Source organism: Capsicum annuum, chromosome 9, assembly GCF_002878395.1.
Source record: "Capsicum annuum cultivar UCD-10X-F1 chromosome 9, UCD10Xv1.1, whole genome shotgun sequence".
NCBI classification, from domain to species: Eukaryota; Viridiplantae; Streptophyta; class Magnoliopsida; order Solanales; family Solanaceae; genus Capsicum; species Capsicum annuum.
This window is the reverse complement of record NC_061119.1, coordinates 1,960,616-1,979,158: the sequence shown is the minus strand read 5'-3', so window position 1 is coordinate 1,979,158 and position 18,543 is coordinate 1,960,616. Positions and strand designations below refer to the sequence as shown.

Below are 18,543 nucleotides of genomic sequence, written 5' to 3'. Positions count from 1 at the left end.
TTGTGGTTTTAAATTAAAGTTATATCAAATATATATTTAAAGGGTTGTTTATGTATTTGGCCTAAATAAATATATTTAGTTTATTTAAAATTTTATTTAAGAGCATTAATTAGTAATCTTTATAAATGATAAGCATTTAATGAGTAAAAGATATGTAATAAAATAAGATTTGAACAAATTTAATGAGTAGAAATTTTTATGTAAAAAAATAAATACTGTCACAAGTTTCTGAACGATTATTTTCAGAAGTCGATATTATCTAGATGCTTGATCAAGATATCTATCTATCTTGAGCTTGAAGCCAAATATAAAGATAATTAAGTAATTAAACATTCAAGCAAACACACAATTCTTTATACTAGTGTCTGTTGTGTTTTTACGACACTGACAATCTAATCTAACGTATGAACAGGACACCAATTAGCGAATAGGAACAACACATACATCAATTGCTTAGGCTTAAGTCGCTCTTCCATGAAGTCTTAGAAAAGCACCGCGTAAAAAGAATTTTTACAATTTAAAACATCGATTTGAGAATTATTTGGAAGGTAATAGCTAACAAGTAAGAGCCAGAAAAAAAGAAAAAAAAAAAGAGTAAAGCATCTAATACCCCTGAACTATGATCAAATTTGCTATAACACATTCTAACTTCATGAGGGTCCTATCTCCCCCCACCCCTCCTACCCCAAACTAAATTTTAGCGTATTTTTATCAATTTTTTAAGCTAACGTGACACCTTTTGTCAACCTTTTTAGCTGACTTGAACCTTATTTTATGTATTAAATATGTCACATCACCACAAAATGATGACAAAAATACACTAAAATTGAGTTCAGGAAGATAATAGGACCACTGTCAAGTTGGAGTGTGTCGTAGAAACTTTGGTCATAATTCGGGGAGTGCTGATGTACTGCTTATCTCAAGAAAAAAATAAAAAAATAAAACAAAGTATAAACAAAGAAATTACTCAATGCATTGATTATAATCATACATCAAAAGAGTTCAAAAATTATATAATCAAAAATTGTATGATGGAGGGGAAGTGGATTCAAGATCCATCACAATATTTAAATAATAATCACATGTATATACTTGTTCATAAAGCACAGAAAGATCATAATCAGCAGTCATATATTCATTATCATATTTAATCTCACCATATGCACTTTTAAAGCACCAAATTCCATTTTGGAAACAATTAACACACTAATTTAGTGCTGATTTTAGACAAACATGGGTTGTGGTAGAGTGGTGGGACAGTTTCATCCTTAACCAGAGATCTCGAGTTCAAGTCAAAATTTTGTTGGGAGCGCTACTCCTTTAATAAGCCCTACAACGCGCGATCCGAATTAGTATTGGTTGTAGGTTAAATTTGTTATAGAAATTAACTATAGTCCATTTTAGTTGCAACTTTTTACCTTTTTAATTACTTAGTACATTTTATTTTGGAATAATTTCAAATATATTTAGAAAAAAAATAATTGTGGTATGCTTCTTTGTCAGATTTTGATTGTTGAAAGATAGTATTGGTGTGATATATCACAATTACAATAAATTACAGTTGAAGGTGAAATGAACAAAATGAATAAAAGTGTCTTCAGGCTGAGGCACAGGTATCTCACTTTCTTTAAAGAGATTCAAGTCCATTGTGGCATAATCTATACTGATCCAGCAATATATCTTTTGATTTATCCTCTCTATGATACAATAGTCAATCACGATGTACAACTCAAGCAACTCCAGATTAGTCGAAAAGTCCAAAGTTCCACCATAAAAATACCTTACTTTAACGTATAATTACTCTTTTTGCATAATGAATATAGTTTAAGTTTTATTATCTTCTCTGATTTGCCTCTTTGTGAGATTTTTGATTTTGAAAGATAGTTTTTTAAAAAAGGGGAAGAAGTAAGATTGGAATATGACAACATTTGATTAACACCATTAATGGGATTTTGATATGAACATTTGACTAACACCACTAATGGGATTTTTTTGATATGAGAACATTTGATTAACACCATTAATGGGATTTTGCTATTTAGATTTAGGGGTGGGTATGGTAAGATATTTATTTCAGTAATTTTGAATTTTATTTTTAAAAATATTTTATCATTATATATTAAACTAATTAGGTATATATGATTTGGTATTTTAAAAAATATTCTGTCGTTAATTAATGTTTCGTATTTCACTCACTTTTTCTCATGACCCGAGAAAAATAAAGTTTCAGATTTTCATTCAGATAAGTTATAAATGACATTTTTCTTCTATCAGGACAAGAAACAGTATCAACAAAATCGTAGCAGAATGATAAATATATTACTCCCTTCGTTCCATTTTATGTGTCGCCATTTGACCGGGCACGGAGTTTAAGAAATAAGTAAAAACTTGATGTTTTTTACCAAATTGTCCTTCATTAAAACAGTGTACTATTATTATTTTTAATTAAGTGGACCCTTATAAGTGGGAACAATAAGAGTAAAAGTGTAATTGTGTCTTTAAATAATAACCAAATAAGGAAAGGTGATATTCTTTTTGGGACGGACAAAAAAGGAAATAATGACACATAAAATGGAACGGAGAGAGTACTTTATCTTTTAATAAGATTTTTTGGTTGAGACTTAGATATAAAACCATCGTTATTAGTAAATATAAAATAATTTATCGAATTTAAATCTGATCGAGATCCTAATAATAATATTAATAGAGTAGGAAATCATAGACAAGATAAGATAATGTCTCAAGAAAATGAAAATACATACTAAAGTATCAATCATAAACATGGCATAAATGTTTGTATCTTAACATGTCACCATCTTTTTTATTAGGCAAAGGGATATCACATGTTAGTTTATCTAATAAGTCCAAATTTTAATTATTTTAACAAGCTAAATTTATTCTAAATATTTGATAGTAAGAAAGTTTATATACTATTTATTATAATTTGTTTCAAAATATTTGATAAATATTCTTATAATTAATAGTACTTTAATATTTTTTTGTAGAATATATTTTTTTCCTTTTTTTCGTTCTATCTAAAACGCACAATCTGATTTCGTTTCTATTATAATCCCTCTCTAGAACCTTAGATTGGGCTAAAACCATATTTATCCATAAATGAAATATGTTATCTCCTTTTTGCAAATATATTTTTTTAAAGAAAGTGAGAACTATAAATTCTTATATTTATTTTTTCTTTTTAGTAAAGTAGAGTTTCAATTATATTCTTGTTATTTGATTCCATATCATTCAATTAGATAGGAATAAATAAATTTGATAAGAGAAGAAGGCAAAAAGGTGGAGTGATTCTAAAGCAATTTATGTGAATGAGGGAAATAGTTTTTGTAGAAAGTGCAAAGATATTTTCTTCAAATAGGACAAGGGTAAACAATAACACAAAACAACATTTGGCCATTGTCAGATCTTATTACTCATTTAGTTTCAATTTACGTGATATATATTAAATTTTGAGATTTAAATAATTTTTTTGATTATATATATATATATATATATATATATATTGAATTATAAATTATTGAGGCTGATAGCACTTTTTTTATACGTAATTTGAATATGTAAATTTTATTTCAAAAAACTTAAAAATTTATGTTTGAATTTATAATTAAATTAAATTGTTTACCTTTCGAAATTCAAATGTGCCACGTAATAAATTGAAATAAATGATATACTCAAGAGGGTGACTGAATAGTCAATAAAGTGAATTGAAAACACGAGATTTAAGTCCTAGCAGAGACGAAAAAAATGTTAGATGGTTCTTTTCATATGTTCTAGCTTGATATAAACGGTTGGTCAGGGTGTGCTATAACTAGTTTGGACATTATAAAAAAAAAGGCAGTTCAGTGCATTAAAGTTTGCGCTATGCACAGGATCCGAGGAAGAACTCGATCATGCAATCTTATCTTATATTTCTGTCAAAATTTATTTTCAAGACTTGAATTCATGACCTGCTAATCACGTGACAATAACTTTAACGACTACTCCAAAGCTTCATTTCAAGTTGAACACTATAGTTCTAAAAATTTAAAAGTTATTCGGAACACCACTATTATTAAAAAAAAAAAAAGTTAAGCAAAGATGAATTATTCCCCTAGAAACTAACAAAAAAATGAAAAAGGGAAATTGCCAACATTTCTCTTAGTCCTATTCTACTTTTTGAGTTGAGTACAACAACTACAACACCACCAACAGTAGCCAAAACTCTACCAATTTTAATCAAGAATTCAATTTCAGGTGGCACTTTGATTCTTTCTTTCTCTATTTTTATGTTGTTTTTTCAGAGTTTCTGGCTGAATCTATGCAATTTTGAGGTGCTTTATTATTGTGGGTTGTTTTATTTGTGTGTTTGTGTAAAGCTTTTTTTTCATGGTATTGAATTTTGTCTATGTATATAATTGTGAGGTTATTTATTTTCGGGGTTGTTTTGTTTTGTTTTTTTATACTTGCTATTGCATTTTGAGGTTGTTTTGTTGTTGGTTTTGTGTAGCGTTGGTTAATGAAGATTGTATTTTTTTTGGTTCCTGCTATTAAATTTGCTCAATTTGTACATTCTTGAGGTTCTTTATTTATGTGGGTTGTTTTCTTATTGGTTTTGTGTAATGCTATTTGATAAAGATTGTATTTATTTGTTCTTCTATTGCATTTTGAGGTTGTTTTGTGTAATACTAGATTGAACTTTTTTCTTTTTTTTTTCTGCTACTGTATTTGCTCAATTCACTCAATTTATACTTGTGGTTTGTTTTCTTTTTGGGTTTGTGTAATGCTACTTGATAAATATTGTCTATTTTCTTTCTGCTATTGCATTTTAAGCTTCTTTATTCTTTTTATTCTTTTGGTTGTTTTCGTTTTAGTTTTGTCAATGTATACAATTATGAGGTTGTTTATTTTTATAGCATTGTTTTTTTTTTTTTGAGTTTATCTAATGCTAATGTTTTTGGTTCTGCTATTGAGTTTGCTCAATTTGTATAATTGTGAGGTTGTTTATTCTCTTGGGGTTGTTTTCTTTTTTGTGTTTGTGTAATGCTACTTGCTAAAGATTGCGTTTTGTCGCATTTTCTCATCAATCTATACAATTGTGAGGTTCATTTTTTATGGGTTGTTTTCTTTGCAGGTTAGTGCAGAGGCATCCCGATAAAATTAGTGATTTAAAGCGAAATTTTAGTAGGAGGTGTTACATATATATATATATAAATCTTACATATATAAACATACATAAAAAAATTTCACTCTAATAATTTAGAGTTGTCTTATTTGTTATTGCACAGTAATTATTTCACTCTAATAATTTAGAGTTGTCTTATTTGTTATTGCACAGTAATTGTTTCGATGTAGTATTTTAAAAGAAACTTAACCTTTAACTTTACATATTAATATGATTATTAAGGATTAATTCTTGTTAATAAGATGTTAGCCATTTGTTTGCAATGCATTAACTTGGATATTGTTGTTAAAACTTTATTTATTAATATAAAGTTTGAATTGTTTAGTTCAAAGTTCTACAATATTTCTTGTAAAAATGATATAACTTTTTCTCTTTCTTATTATTATTATTTTTTGGACATTTTTTTAAAATGTGTTTCACATTTTATGGTGGGACTTGAGTTATGTTTAGGTGGTTTGGCATTTCATGGACAATGTAATATTTGGGGTGTGTTAACTTCGTGCTGTACTATACTCGCTAAATATGAAATTGTGGCATAGTTTTGGAGTTTGACTCGTATGTGTAAGTCAATTTAGATTGTTGAGGATTAGAACCCGTTTTATAGCTACCGTTTACGAGCTTCCTTTAAATAATATGTGCTTTTCTTTTCATGTTTTATTGATTTGCAGGACCTTAAAGAAAAAATTGGACTGGAATTTCAGCTATTGTCTAGGTGGTTGGTTATATTTTTTCCGGATTAATTAGATTAGTTTGAGTTGAGTGTGGGATTTTGCTGTCATGGCTACTTGTACGTCAGCTGTGTTTATGCCTCCTGATACGCGACGGTTACGTGGGGTATTGACTGTTCTTGGTGGTAGATTTTGCCCGTTGAAAATTCAGGATGAGAAGATTGGATATTTGGGTGTTACCCAAAAGGGCATGTCAAGTTTGCCTCAATTCAAGTGTTCGGCCAATTCCCACAGTGTCAACCAGTATCAAAAGAAAGACTCCTTTCTAAATCTACATCCCGAAATTTCTATGCTTAGAGGCGAAGGTAACAATACAATGACTACCTCTAGACAAGAAAACTCAAGTGGAAATGCCGCTGAGAGCTTGATGGATTCGTCAAGCTCAAACAATTTTAATGAGGCCAAAATCAAGGTGGTTGGTGTTGGAGGTGGTGGCTCAAATGCAGTTAATCGCATGATTGAGAGCTCGATGAACGGTGTAGAGTTTTGGATTGTGAACACTGATATTCAAGCAATGAAGATGTCACCTGTAATGCCTGAGCATCGACTGCCAATTGGTCAAGAACTCACAAGGGGACTTGGTGCAGGTGGTAATCCAGATATTGGGATGAATGCTGCCAACGAGAGCAAACAGGCCATTGAGGAAGCAGTTTACGGCTCAGACATGGTTTTTGTTACTGTAAGTTCAACCTATGTAATTACCTTATTGGAAATGCAGTCCCCCCCCCCCCCCCCCCCCCCTCGTTTGTCAGCAACCTAGATTTCATATATCATATACTATTGTATGGCAACTTCTGATTTTTTTCTGTTATAGTAAAATGAAGTTAACTTCTTTTGCCAGGCACTGATTTTTGTCACATTGTGCTGAACAGCTGAATTGATTTTTCTACTTATATTACCAGATTGCATTGGTTACATAACATGCAGAATTCCTATGTTAAATGTAACTTTATGTAATGAAGTGGCAGTTAAACTATACTCACTTAAATCTGGCAATGCTCTTCCTCCCACCCCCCTTTTGTAAACTTTCTGAATTCTTTCCCCGTCCAGCAAAGCAAAGACACTGGATACAGTAAAGGATGACTGTTGGAGGAAAATACACCTTAAAGATGCCTTTTTATAAATGAAACTCAGTGTCCTTTGGTGCTCATTAGAAAGATAGGTGTCACATTAGTCTGCTCCATCCCTTACAGTCTCTCTGATCGACCAACTTCAAAATGCTAACAATTTACTGATACTATGAGCAACCTGAAATGTGTCTGCCTGCCTATTGCCTTCGTATTGCGTTTTTTTTTTTAAAAAAAAATTGGGGAGGGGAAGCGGAAATGGGGGAGGGGATTACAAGGTGGGGAGTCGAACCGTCACCAACAAGGTGAAAGTTTAGGTAGCCAACCAAATGAGATACTAAGATTCCCGGAGAATTAGTGGAGGGAAGGATCTGTTTTACTTTATCATCCTTGCAAAGAGTTGATGAACTTTCAAAACAAAGCATGATTAAGTACTACCATAATACCATAATTAATTAAGAGGCTATATTGATACAATGTGCGAGGGTAAACGGATGGTAACTAAAATGGTGCTTGGCTAGATCTTAGTATCAACAAAGTCCAATACCAAGTTTTTTTTTGAACTTCAAATGATTAATGGAAGTCACAGTTAAGTTTCTTAATGTGAAGAGACATTTTTTAGCGTACTCATAAAAAAGATGTACCCTAGAATGTAATTAAAATTTCTCCCATGAATTTTTGGTTCCAAGACCTTGTTAGCATGCATTAGCCTTGTCAATTATCAAACACTATAAGCATAGAAGGGCATCATAGACTGCGCCATAAAAAAGTGTCATACCTACCTCTCATTCGAGATGGTATCAGGACGTTTCTGGGTGTAGGAGAGGGATCTAATCTCCTGTTTCTTGGTTCCTGTGCCATCCTTACCACCCTTGAGAAGGAGTCCAGCCCCCTTGATATGGTGTAAATGTCATTCAATCAGTGCTGTCAAGGGTGTGCTTATGAAACGCTGAAGTGAGGTTCAAAACATGTTGAGTGCTTCACCTCGCTTAATGTGCCCTTCGGTGTCGTCATCAAGGTTCTCATCAAGGTTCTGAGACATACTTTTTCTTGCCATTGAGCATCCCTTTTCTGAAGAGGCGACACTGAACAATTGATAATTCCCTTTATCGTATTTCTTTTCCCGCAATTTCTTTGTTCATATATTTGTCATTCATGCTTATAATTGTTAGTGTTGAACTAAACATAGATATTGTATTTTTCTCCTTTTGCGCCTTTTTTAATTAGCCCACACTTCATTTGCACTTGAAGCCTCAACGAACCTTAGATCTTTTTTGCGCCTTCTTGCATTTGATAACGCTGCATTCAATACTAAGGATATATTTTTCTTAAAGCGCTGTAAAGCTAAATGTAGGATGAGTACATGTTGCTATGTGCAACTTAAATACCTCAGATATCTTTGGACTTTCCGGAGGCTTTATTCTCTCACTTTTTGTTCCTTCCTCATATGTGGTCTCCAACATGTCATATACAGGCTGGAATGGGTGGAGGAACAGGGACTGGTGCAGCTCCGATAATTGCAGGAACTGCCAAATCAATGGGTATCTTAACTGTCGGTATTGTTACGACGCCCTTTTCTTTTGAGGGACGAAGAAGAGCAGTTCAAGCCCAAGAAGGAATTGCAGCTTTGAGAGAAAATGTTGATACTCTAATTGTCATTCCAAATGACAAATTATTGACAGCTGTTTCTCCATCGACCCCAGTAACTGAAGCTTTTAACCTGGCTGATGATATTCTTCGGCAAGGTGTTCGTGGTATTTCAGATATAATTACGGTAAGTATGTCGGTCATAGTCTTACTGTTTTCTGCTTGCATAGTGCCAAGGATCCTAAGTAAGCATTTGCGTGATTATAGGTGGCAAACGAGTGGGTTAGGCTGAATTTGGGTGGGTTGAAATGGGCTGAGTCAATAAATGGGCAGGTTATTGACTTGCCCAAAAGTTTCTTGGGCTGAAATGGGTTGGGTTGAACTGGGCTAAATGCGATCATAGCCCAACCCGCTTAACTCTTACTAAGTTTTAATTGCTTTATTTGTTTTTTTTAAATAATATTTTAGTACCTTATAAAATAATCTTTTTTCTTTATTATGACTATATATAACATATCAGATAAAATAAGAAGTCCTTTTGAAAATATTTTGACAAGATTCTCATGGACCAATTTGGGTTAGATATCAGCCCAAAATTTGATGAGCTGAGCTAATAAATGACGGGTCAATAATCTGACCAAAATTGATTATACTTTACATCTAGGATCCTACTTTGATATGCATCACCAGGATGTGCTATGTTTGTGCTTTGAAGGAAAATCATAAGCTATACACAAATGAAGTATAAATCTCTGTATTTCCGTGCGCCTTAATGTAAAACGAAAGATGTTAACAACACCATACCCAGTGTAATCTCACAAGTGGGGTCTTGGGAGGGTGGTGTGTACGCAACCTTGATCCTACCTTGTCAAGATAGAGAGGATGTTTCTGATAGAACGTGAATCATCTTCTACTACGTTGTGGGGCAACCACGAGGTTATGGTGGGAATTGAGGTATGTTTAGGTGGTTTGGCATTTCATGGACAATGCCAAAAATGGTGAAAGAATTTTATGTTAAGTTGGAAGAGCGGGAGAAGGAGGAAAAGATGAAGGGCTTGGAACGTGATTCCATGGGTAGTTTGGAGAGAGCGAGAAATATGAGAGATTTTGAAGGTACAGAGTCGAGAGTCGAGTTTCTCGCTGTTGAGTAGTCTCTACTCCCTTATTTTCTTTTGGTGCAAACAGAAAGTTCCGTGTTGTATAGGTGATTGAGTGGAATTTGTAGCGAATCCTATGTTGTAGATTCTTTACCTGTTGGTTTACCCCTTGCATAGACGGTTAATTTGGTCATGTTTATGAATGAAACATATTTACTTGAATGAAAAATATTAAGGCCCTTACAAACAACAAACAAACAATATCATACCCAGTGTAATCCCACACACACACAGTTGAATCTGTGGAGGGTAGAGAGGATAAAACTAAGGCCCCCTGTGATGTGAAATAGAACTTTAAAGGAGTAGTGTAATCCCACAGGTGGATCGACGGAAACTAAGGCCCCCCTGTGACGTGAAATATAACTCGAGGGGGTGTCATTCGATGAAACCTGGCTCACAAATGATGGTTGCCCTTGTTACTTTTTAATGTTTTGATCTTGGTATTAGTAAGTGGAAAGGGCAATTCCATCACACTCCGACCCGCCCATTTGCTAGCGCTAGGTGTGTTATGTTATCAATAATGTGAAATGACGACTCATCTATTGCTAAAAGCTTATGCATCATACGATTCGATCCTCGTACTACTTTGAAAGCAAATGAGGCTCATAAGTACTCATATCACTCGCCTAAGGAGGATAACTCCATGTACTCTACATGCGTTCATCTTCACTTAAATGCATCGGAACTTATGGACCTTAATGTAGCAGATACATGTCAATTTTTTATATTTGGCATATTCTATCCGTCTACATAAATTGGATTTTCTTTCCAAAAGTGTGTTCTTCTATTAAGTGGGCGAATATCAAGGCCTGTGTTTATTATTCATGATATATCTGCATGAATTACAGATTCCTGGGTTAGTAAATGTGGATTTTGCTGATGTGCGGGCTATTATGGCAAATGCTGGGTCCTCTTTAATGGGAATAGGAACTGCTACGGGTAAGTTCCCAAAGCCATTTTAATAGTTGTTGGCGCTAAGCCATTTCTCTTTGTTGGTTTCCTTTTAATTCGTAATGTCACGTGATTTAAAGTCTCTGTGTGATGTACTGATGTGGCCTAATGAGACATGCAGACAGCCTACATGGCTAAATCATTATTTATGCGCGTAAAACCTCGAAAGGCATTAAATTAAAAGAACCAATGTATTGTAACTGATGAAACGGGCGTATGACACGCAAGGGTGTGGCCTAGAGGTCAACAAATTGGGTTGAGAACCATGAGGTCGCAGGTTCAATTCTCAACGGAGGCAAAACATTAGGTTATTTCTTCCCATATTAGAAGCCTTGGTGAATAGAGTTATCCGGTACTTGTGCTGGTGGGAGTTAGCAGGTACCCGGTGGAATTAGTCGAGATGCGTGCAAACTAACGCAGACACTATGGTTATCACAAAAAAAGGACATATGTAACTGTCAGAATTTATCCATATTGACTAAATTTATGCACTTTTACTTATAAAAATTATCCACCAGTTGACTAAAATATTATATTCTGAGAAAGTCTAGTGTAATATACTAGTCGTGCCTGTACCTGTTGAAGACACGACATATTTTTTCATCAGTGCCATTCGCTTGTGCAAAAGTGCAGCCCTTGACATATTTCAAGGTTTACAAGAATTGTAACAATCCAAACTGAAATAACAAATAAGTTTGAGACTGATTTCCTGAGATGTTTCTGCGGTGCGCTCTTTTTTTTGTGTATATAGCGACTTATTGAAATGTGGAAGTTGAGGCGAAATGAAGGTCATGTTTAGTAGACAAAATATTTTCTCTTTGCATTTCAAAGAATTTCTTTTAGTAACGAAGAGAAGTGGCTGCTGCAGATAACCGTAATAATTTGTATGATATTTTGGAATTTCCATGAAAAAAAAAGGAAATATGTATCTATTACAATCAGTCATGAATGCCTACAGAGAACATAGGAGAGCAAATGAGGAGGTTGGATTCTTAGAATCTCAACTAGTTTCCTATATTGGCTCGTATAAATAAATGCGAATTATGATAGACCAAAGGGATACATTTATTCTTTTTTGGTCTTTATTGATTAATCTCGTCATCATCCCGCCGCTCCAACCGACACTTACTCACAACTAAGCAAAAAAAAGGGTTCTAAATAAGAAGCCCTTTGAATAGGCGAAGCTTTCCAGATCTATCTAGAAAGAAGAGGCATTAGCAACAAATTGTTTATTCTGATGATGCAGCAGATGGAAGAGCAGCCATCGGAAGGTGTTTCCGGCCGCCGATGTGCGATTTGCTCTCGCCCCTTCATCCTCCACCTCATCCCCTTCAGAGGTATCCATCGCCATCTTTGCACTGCCTGCGTACTGGACTCCCACCCCGGTTCCTTTTGTCCCATTTGCTTTGAAGTCTTCCTCCACAACCCTCCTCCCCCTCACCTCCATGTCCGATGCTCAAAATGCCCCTCTATCTCACACCTCTCTTGCGTCGCTGATGCTGCTTCCTCCTCCCTTGGTTACTTGTGCCCTCCCTGTTCTAACCCTAATTTCACTTTCTTCTATGTTACCCCCAATCCTGCTAATAACGCCATTGAAATCGATCTCCATTTGGCTAAAGAGTTGGTTGCCGCTGCTACCATTGCTTCTGAGTCTATCCGCAATGTCGCTGTTATGGCCAGGATTAACGCCGAGGATAGGATCAAGGAAGCTCTGTCAGCTAAAGCCGAAGCTGCGCAGGCTTTGAGAAGGCTAAAGAATCTGGACAACCAAGATCATCAGGGTGGTTCCAATTTCTCTACATGAAGCAAAGGATGCTCCTCTTAATATTAGATGCAGATGATTGTGATACCCTTGATGATTAGCTTTAAGTAGTTGCAATTCAAAAACAATGTTATATTACTTTTTTCCTTTTCTTTTTCTGTTGTGTGGCTGCTTGCATGTTGCAATTTCACTCTATATTGAACGCTAGCTATTTGGGCGGGGGGGGGGGGGGGGGTTTAGCAAATAGAGGAATTCAAAATGTTATTCAACTTTGTCTAGCTTACTATTAATGCCTCTCTTTCATTTTACAATTTCACTGTCGAGTTTTATTATAATCTTTGGTTTCAATATGGTATGCTCAAGTTATATCTTTTCTGTTGTTGGAGTTCTCTTTGGCATATCTTGGGTCTATTATCCAAAGTTGAAGGAGATTGACGATGATGTCACACATCGTGTTGGAGTAGGGTTGAGGAAATGGGGTTTCACATCTGGAGTCTTGTGTGATAAGGTGCCACCAAAACTTAATGGCAAGTTCTATAGAGTGGTGGTTAGACCAACTATGTTGTACCCGACGGACTGTTTTCCAGTAAAAAAATTCTCGTGTTTAGAAGATGAAAGTTGCGTAAATGAGGTTGTTGAGATGGATGTGTGTATGAGGAGAGATAAGATTAGAAATGGAGATATCTGCGTCAAGGTGGGAGTGGCCTCCATGGAGGACAAGATGTGGGGAGTGAGACTCAGATGGTGCGGGCATGTGAAGAGGAGATGCATGGATGCTCAAATGTTGAGGTGTGAGAGGTTGTTCTGGATGGTTCCGAGAGATGGTTCGGGCATGTGAAGATTCTTTTCAATTCAGTCACTTGTTGAAAGTGGTGATCGATGGTCCATTTTTTGGTTGACCTCCTCTTACTTCTGGCTTTTCCTGTTGCGGAAATTAGAAACTATATGCATTTTCTGCGTTGCAATGGCTATTTGAAAATATTTCATGTCCAATGAAAAGAAGCTAAATCTTGTGGGAAAATATGATCCAAGAACACAAAGATAAATGCTTGTAATTACGAATGAAGAAATGAAAAATCGAGCTGAGCAAAACATTAGAAAATCCAACTTAGGAAAGCAAGAACTTTTCTGGTCTTCAAGAGCAAGATTTTTGTAGAAGAAAAATCGAATTTGGTAGCTAGGAAGACGAGACTTAGAAGTATGTAGACTTCGAAAAGAAAATTGACGTTTTAATCTTACTTCAAAACCACAACGTCTATAAATAAACAAAAGAAGTTACGGTAAATTAGAAAAATACACTCTTTGACTAAAAGACACCTTGCCTTAGAACTCTTTGTAAATAACTTATATTTAAATAAAAGTTCCAACATATCTCATCTGTCGTTCCAGTAGGTTTGCATGAAAAATTATGCATATCAAGATTTCAGATATGTGAAGGGGAGCCTTGTAGTAACTGGTGAAGTTGTTGCCATGTGACCAGGATGTCACAGGTTCAAGCCTTGGAAACAGCCTCTAGCAGAAATGCAAGGTAAGGTTGCGTACGATGCACCCTTGTGGTGGGGCCCTTCCCTGGACACTGCGCATAGCAGTAGCTTTAGTGCACCGGGTTGCCCTTTTTTAAGATTTCAGATATGTATATTATCTACGTATGGTTTTGTGCATCTCCCAAATAGTTGGATTTAGTAGTGAGGCTACTGCTAACAAGATATGTTTTCTGCGAGAATGGGTTGATCTGTTGATGCTGCTACTGACTATTCAAGAATACAATTGATATTGTTTGTTGATATTACAGGAAAGACTAGAGCCAGAGATGCAGCGCTGAACGCCATTCAATCTCCTTTGCTGGACATTGGTATTGAGAGGGCCACCGGAATTGTGTGGAATATGACTGGTGGTAGTGATCTAACATTATTTGAGGTACCCAACTATTTTTTCTCTTGTTCTTCTCTCTCCGCTAAAAAAAAGAGCAGCCCGGTGCACTAATGCTACCGCTATGCGCGGTGTCCGGGGAAGGGACCCACCACAAGGGTGTATTGTACGCAGCCCTTGCCTTTCTCCACTCTCCGCTCATACACTTATTAATCATCCTTAGCCTGCACCTCTTGCTGACCGTAAAAGTTAGACGGAGTATTACAGAATGAAGAAAAGATCTGCGGTAAAAGCCTTTTACTTTTTCAGTGTAGAGATTTCTGTTGAAGATAGCATGCATAATTGTGTGAATTTTTTCGTGTGGTTGCTTCTTAGAAAGTAAAAACGAGAGAAGCCTTAATTAAAGGCGCATCCGTGTTGTGAAAATCCAAAGACCTATTCTTCTGGTCCCTGCTGCTTACTTATCTGCTGCACACACCAAATATAATTTGGAAGGGACGCCAAGATTATAAGTTACTCTCCAATTAACGAGGCATTAAACCAAAATTTTGGTTTTGGTTTGTAAAATAGATGAAATATGTTGTTTATAGTTACTAATTTTTGGGGCATATTCAATCCATGACAAGGATTATGTACAAATATGAAATATCTGTGCTCGTGGAATTATGCTCCGACTTTCAAAGTGTCTCCACGTCGGATCCTGCATGTCATCTTTTCAATCTCTGTCTTATCTGATTCGAGAAGTCGGCTCTAATACCCTTGCATGTCCTCTTTGCACTATTTTTAGGTAAATGCTGCAGCAGAGGTTATATATGACCTTGTGGATCCAAGTGCTAACCTCATTTTTGGGGCGGTGATAGACCCATCGATAAGTGGACAGGTATGTTCGTATCTCTCACTAGGTTATAATATTTCTTTTCGGTGACGTGATTCTTTGCAGATTTTGACATGCATTGAAGCTAGAAAGTATTTAGAGCAGTTATATCATACATTGCGAGACTACAACAATAACAACAACATACCCAGTATATTCCCACAAAGTGGGAGGCTCCCACGTTGGGAGACTCATCTTGAATTTAATATGAGACCAGAAAGCATAAATAGTTGACTACATTATATAGTGCACGAGGTTATCCAAAAGTTGAATGGATAGGTGAGATATCTTGACGGTGCTTCATGGGTTACTATTCTATACGAACTATCTCGATGAAGTGGGATCATGACATCTAGGACTAATCAAGAGAAACTAAGAAGGGCTAGGTATGAAGAAACTTGGTATTTTTTCAGGGTTGCTAGTAAATGAGAGCAAAACAGTAGGTGATTTCTTCCTACCTTTGTCTAAGCTTTGGTGGACAGAGTTTCCGGGTACTTGTGTTGGAGGGGGGTAGCAGGTACTCCGTGGAATGAGTCGAGGTGCGCATAAGCTGGCCTGAGCACCACGGTTATCAAAAAAGAAAAAAAAAAGAGCGCAAGCTAGGACAGTGTGGGGGGTGCCGGTGGTTAGCACCGGAGGTAAGGATGAAAACAAATATGGTTATTTATGTGAACTCCTTCCTTCAGTTTTCTTTTTTGATACACGGAATCAGAGCCTTCACGATTTTCACAAGGACCTAAATAAGTTCAGCCTACGAGGAGGCAGCCTTATGGTCCCTGCCTGACCAAAACATCGTCTAGTTGATAGATTAAATGCTTAGAGAACATAAAAACTTGCGCTACACAATAACAATACTGCCTTCCGTGCCATTGATGTGAACCTATTATTCCATTAAAAAAATGCAGCTGATGTGACTTTGGCTTCATTTAATACATCATTTTTCTTTATCAGCTCATGACACTAGTCCATTCTCATAATTTATCATCATTGTACATTTAGTTAGTTATGAACGAACTAATGAATAGTATACATGAGCCTATACTTGTGTACCTTTGTTATGGATCAGCTCTTTAGCAGTATATATAGGACGAGGTTGTGTTAATTTAGACAGTTGTGAGACTAGCAATATTATATGACGGTAAATGTTAGATATCCACAAGATGAATGTCATGGAATATAAATTTTTACTAAGAATGGAATACAATGGAAGTAACGGATCCAACAACAACAACATACTCAGTGTAATCCCTTAAGTAGGGTCTGGCGAGGGTGGTGTGTACGTAGCCTTACCCCTACCTTGTGAAGATAGCAAGTCCGTTTCCAATGGACCCTCGACTCACAAGTAAACTGGAAGTAAAGGATCCATCCATACATGCAAAATAATCTTGTTAGGATTAACGCTTATTTGTTACAATTGCATTAAGTTCGATGTTTGCAGAGTCTTCATTTGTTCTTTTTCCGGTTTGAGGGTTGTAGTTTAGTGTAAGGATAAGACGAGATTTAGAGAACTTCTAGTTGTAAAGATCTCTAATTCGTCTCACCGGTATTGAGGCGTAGACGATCAATTGTTTGTGGTACTGTTTCACTACAAATTTGAATCTGTTGCTTCCCCGGAACTCCCAACGAATCTACGTTTCGCTTCATGGTTAATCCCATCGTAATCCATGTGATGCAGGTCAGCATAACTTTGATTGCCACGGGTTTCAAGCGCCAAGAAGAAAGTGATATGAGGCCCCTCCAGGTATTCCTCTCTTCCACCGTCTCCCTTCACATCTACGCTACATGTGAAAAACCTTTGTTTTGGCGATCATCTCATGATGTACATTCCACCGTGTTCAATTACAGGGAAACCAACTAGCACAGGGAGATGCTTCTCTTGGAAGTAACAGACGACCTGCGTCCTTTTTGGAAGGTGGTTCAGTGGAAATTCCCGAGTTCCTCAGGAAAAAAGGGCGATCGCGCTATCCAAGAGCTTAACTTAGTCCGTTTTTCCTATATGTATAGTTACTTCCCCTTTTCCTCCTGCTCTCCGCAGAGTTCCATCGCTATATTTCAAAGTGATATACACGCGTTATACATACAGGATCTTTGGTTATGCATCAAATATCGAGTTTTTCTCGATAATAATGTAGTAGTGCCTATACATGTTAGTTTGCTAGAAGCACAATCTTTACTCTGTGATCTGTAAAATGTTGCTGTAATTCTGCACATATATGTGATTTAGGATCAGTTTTTAACATGTTCATCAGATGTGCAGATTATGTTGTTCGGACTCGTCAAAAATGTCAACGAGTGCGCTTCGGATTCACCAAAGTTGGTGCATTTTTGAAGAATCCAATGGGTGCTGCATCGAGAGTGAAGAGTCCACGCAACTTAGATGTATAGCATCTTTTTGGAAATGGTATGTTGAGATACTGACTGTTCTACAGGGGTGGCTCAACGGTGAGGCTAGTAAATCCTTTGCTTTTAGACCTCCAAAATCTCGGGGCCTCAAAAAATTTTAATCTTTAATTTTATGATTTTATTTTCGTTTTGACAATATTGAATATAGTAAAAAAGGAAAAAAAAAAAAAAAAAACTATCACCGTTCAATAGATATAGGGAAAAGGATCAAATATGTTCCTCTACTTTAAAAAATTAGCTAAACATACCGTCTGTCGTATTTTTGAGTTAAATTTACTCTCATTGTCGTACTTTAGGATCAAATTTATCCTCGTTCAAACATGTAATTTGAACTATTCGATAAACGACCCTACTCTCCGAGTATAGAGCTACTTGTCGATCCAATCCAGTTTCGACGATGCATTTCTCAGAGCGAGAAAGAAGAATTACACGACGTTTCAAATTATATACATGGAACGATTGTCATATGACATAGCGGAGTCCTATTTGCCGAGGGCCTATCAGAAACAACCCATCTACCTCACACAAGGTGGAATAAGGTTTGTGCACACTCGACCGTTCTCAGACTCCATTTGTCAGATCACACTGCATATATTGTTGTTGTATCACACACTCGACCGTTCTTAGAGCCCACTTGTCGGATCACACCGCTATATTGTTGTTGTATCATATATATAGTTAGCGTATTCATTCTAGTTCACAATTCTAACTTCAAATTAAGGTTTTGATTGGTTATCGATATTGTCACTAGCATCAAGTTTGTCACTGTCATCAATATCAATCTCATCGAGAATAGAAGCTTTAGATGCAATAAAAAGATTTTCCTTCGTAACAATGGAATACGAAAAGAACAAAAAACACAGTACAATCTTATTAGTGAGGTCTGAGGAGAATATCGTATGCGTAAATTTTGCTCCTACCTAATAAAAGATTATTTTTTTGACTTTTTTATTATTCTATAACACT

The 18,543-nt window shown here is 35.9% G+C and overlaps 1 protein-coding gene across 4 annotated transcripts; it reads left to right on the top strand.

Moving 5' to 3' along the window:
* Window positions 1–4,059: 4,059 nt before the first annotated feature.
* LOC107843209 (cell division protein FtsZ homolog 2-1, chloroplastic) lies at window positions 4,060–17,762 on the top strand. 4 transcript variants are annotated; one of them, XM_047395949.1, is made up of 10 exons: window positions 4,099–4,251; window positions 5,630–5,740; window positions 5,848–6,586; window positions 8,449–8,748; window positions 10,567–10,657; window positions 14,224–14,348; window positions 15,088–15,180; window positions 16,850–16,915; window positions 17,020–17,172; window positions 17,432–17,762. In XM_047395949.1, exons 3-9 carry the CDS (start codon window positions 5,957–5,959, stop codon window positions 17,149–17,151), a joined length of 1,437 nt encoding a protein of 478 aa, XP_047251905.1. In that variant the 5' UTR covers window positions 4,099–4,251; window positions 5,630–5,740; window positions 5,848–5,956; the 3' UTR covers window positions 17,152–17,172; window positions 17,432–17,762. The 4 variants fall into 4 exon arrangements, with proteins under 4 accessions (XP_016542924.1, XP_047251904.1, XP_047251905.1 ...); XM_047395948.1 differs by lacking the exon at window positions 5,630–5,740 and having other exon boundaries at window positions 4,094–4,251; XM_047395947.1 differs by lacking the exon at window positions 17,432–17,762 and having other exon boundaries at window positions 4,102–4,251; window positions 17,020–17,419.
* Window positions 17,763–18,543: the final 781 nt, after the last annotated feature.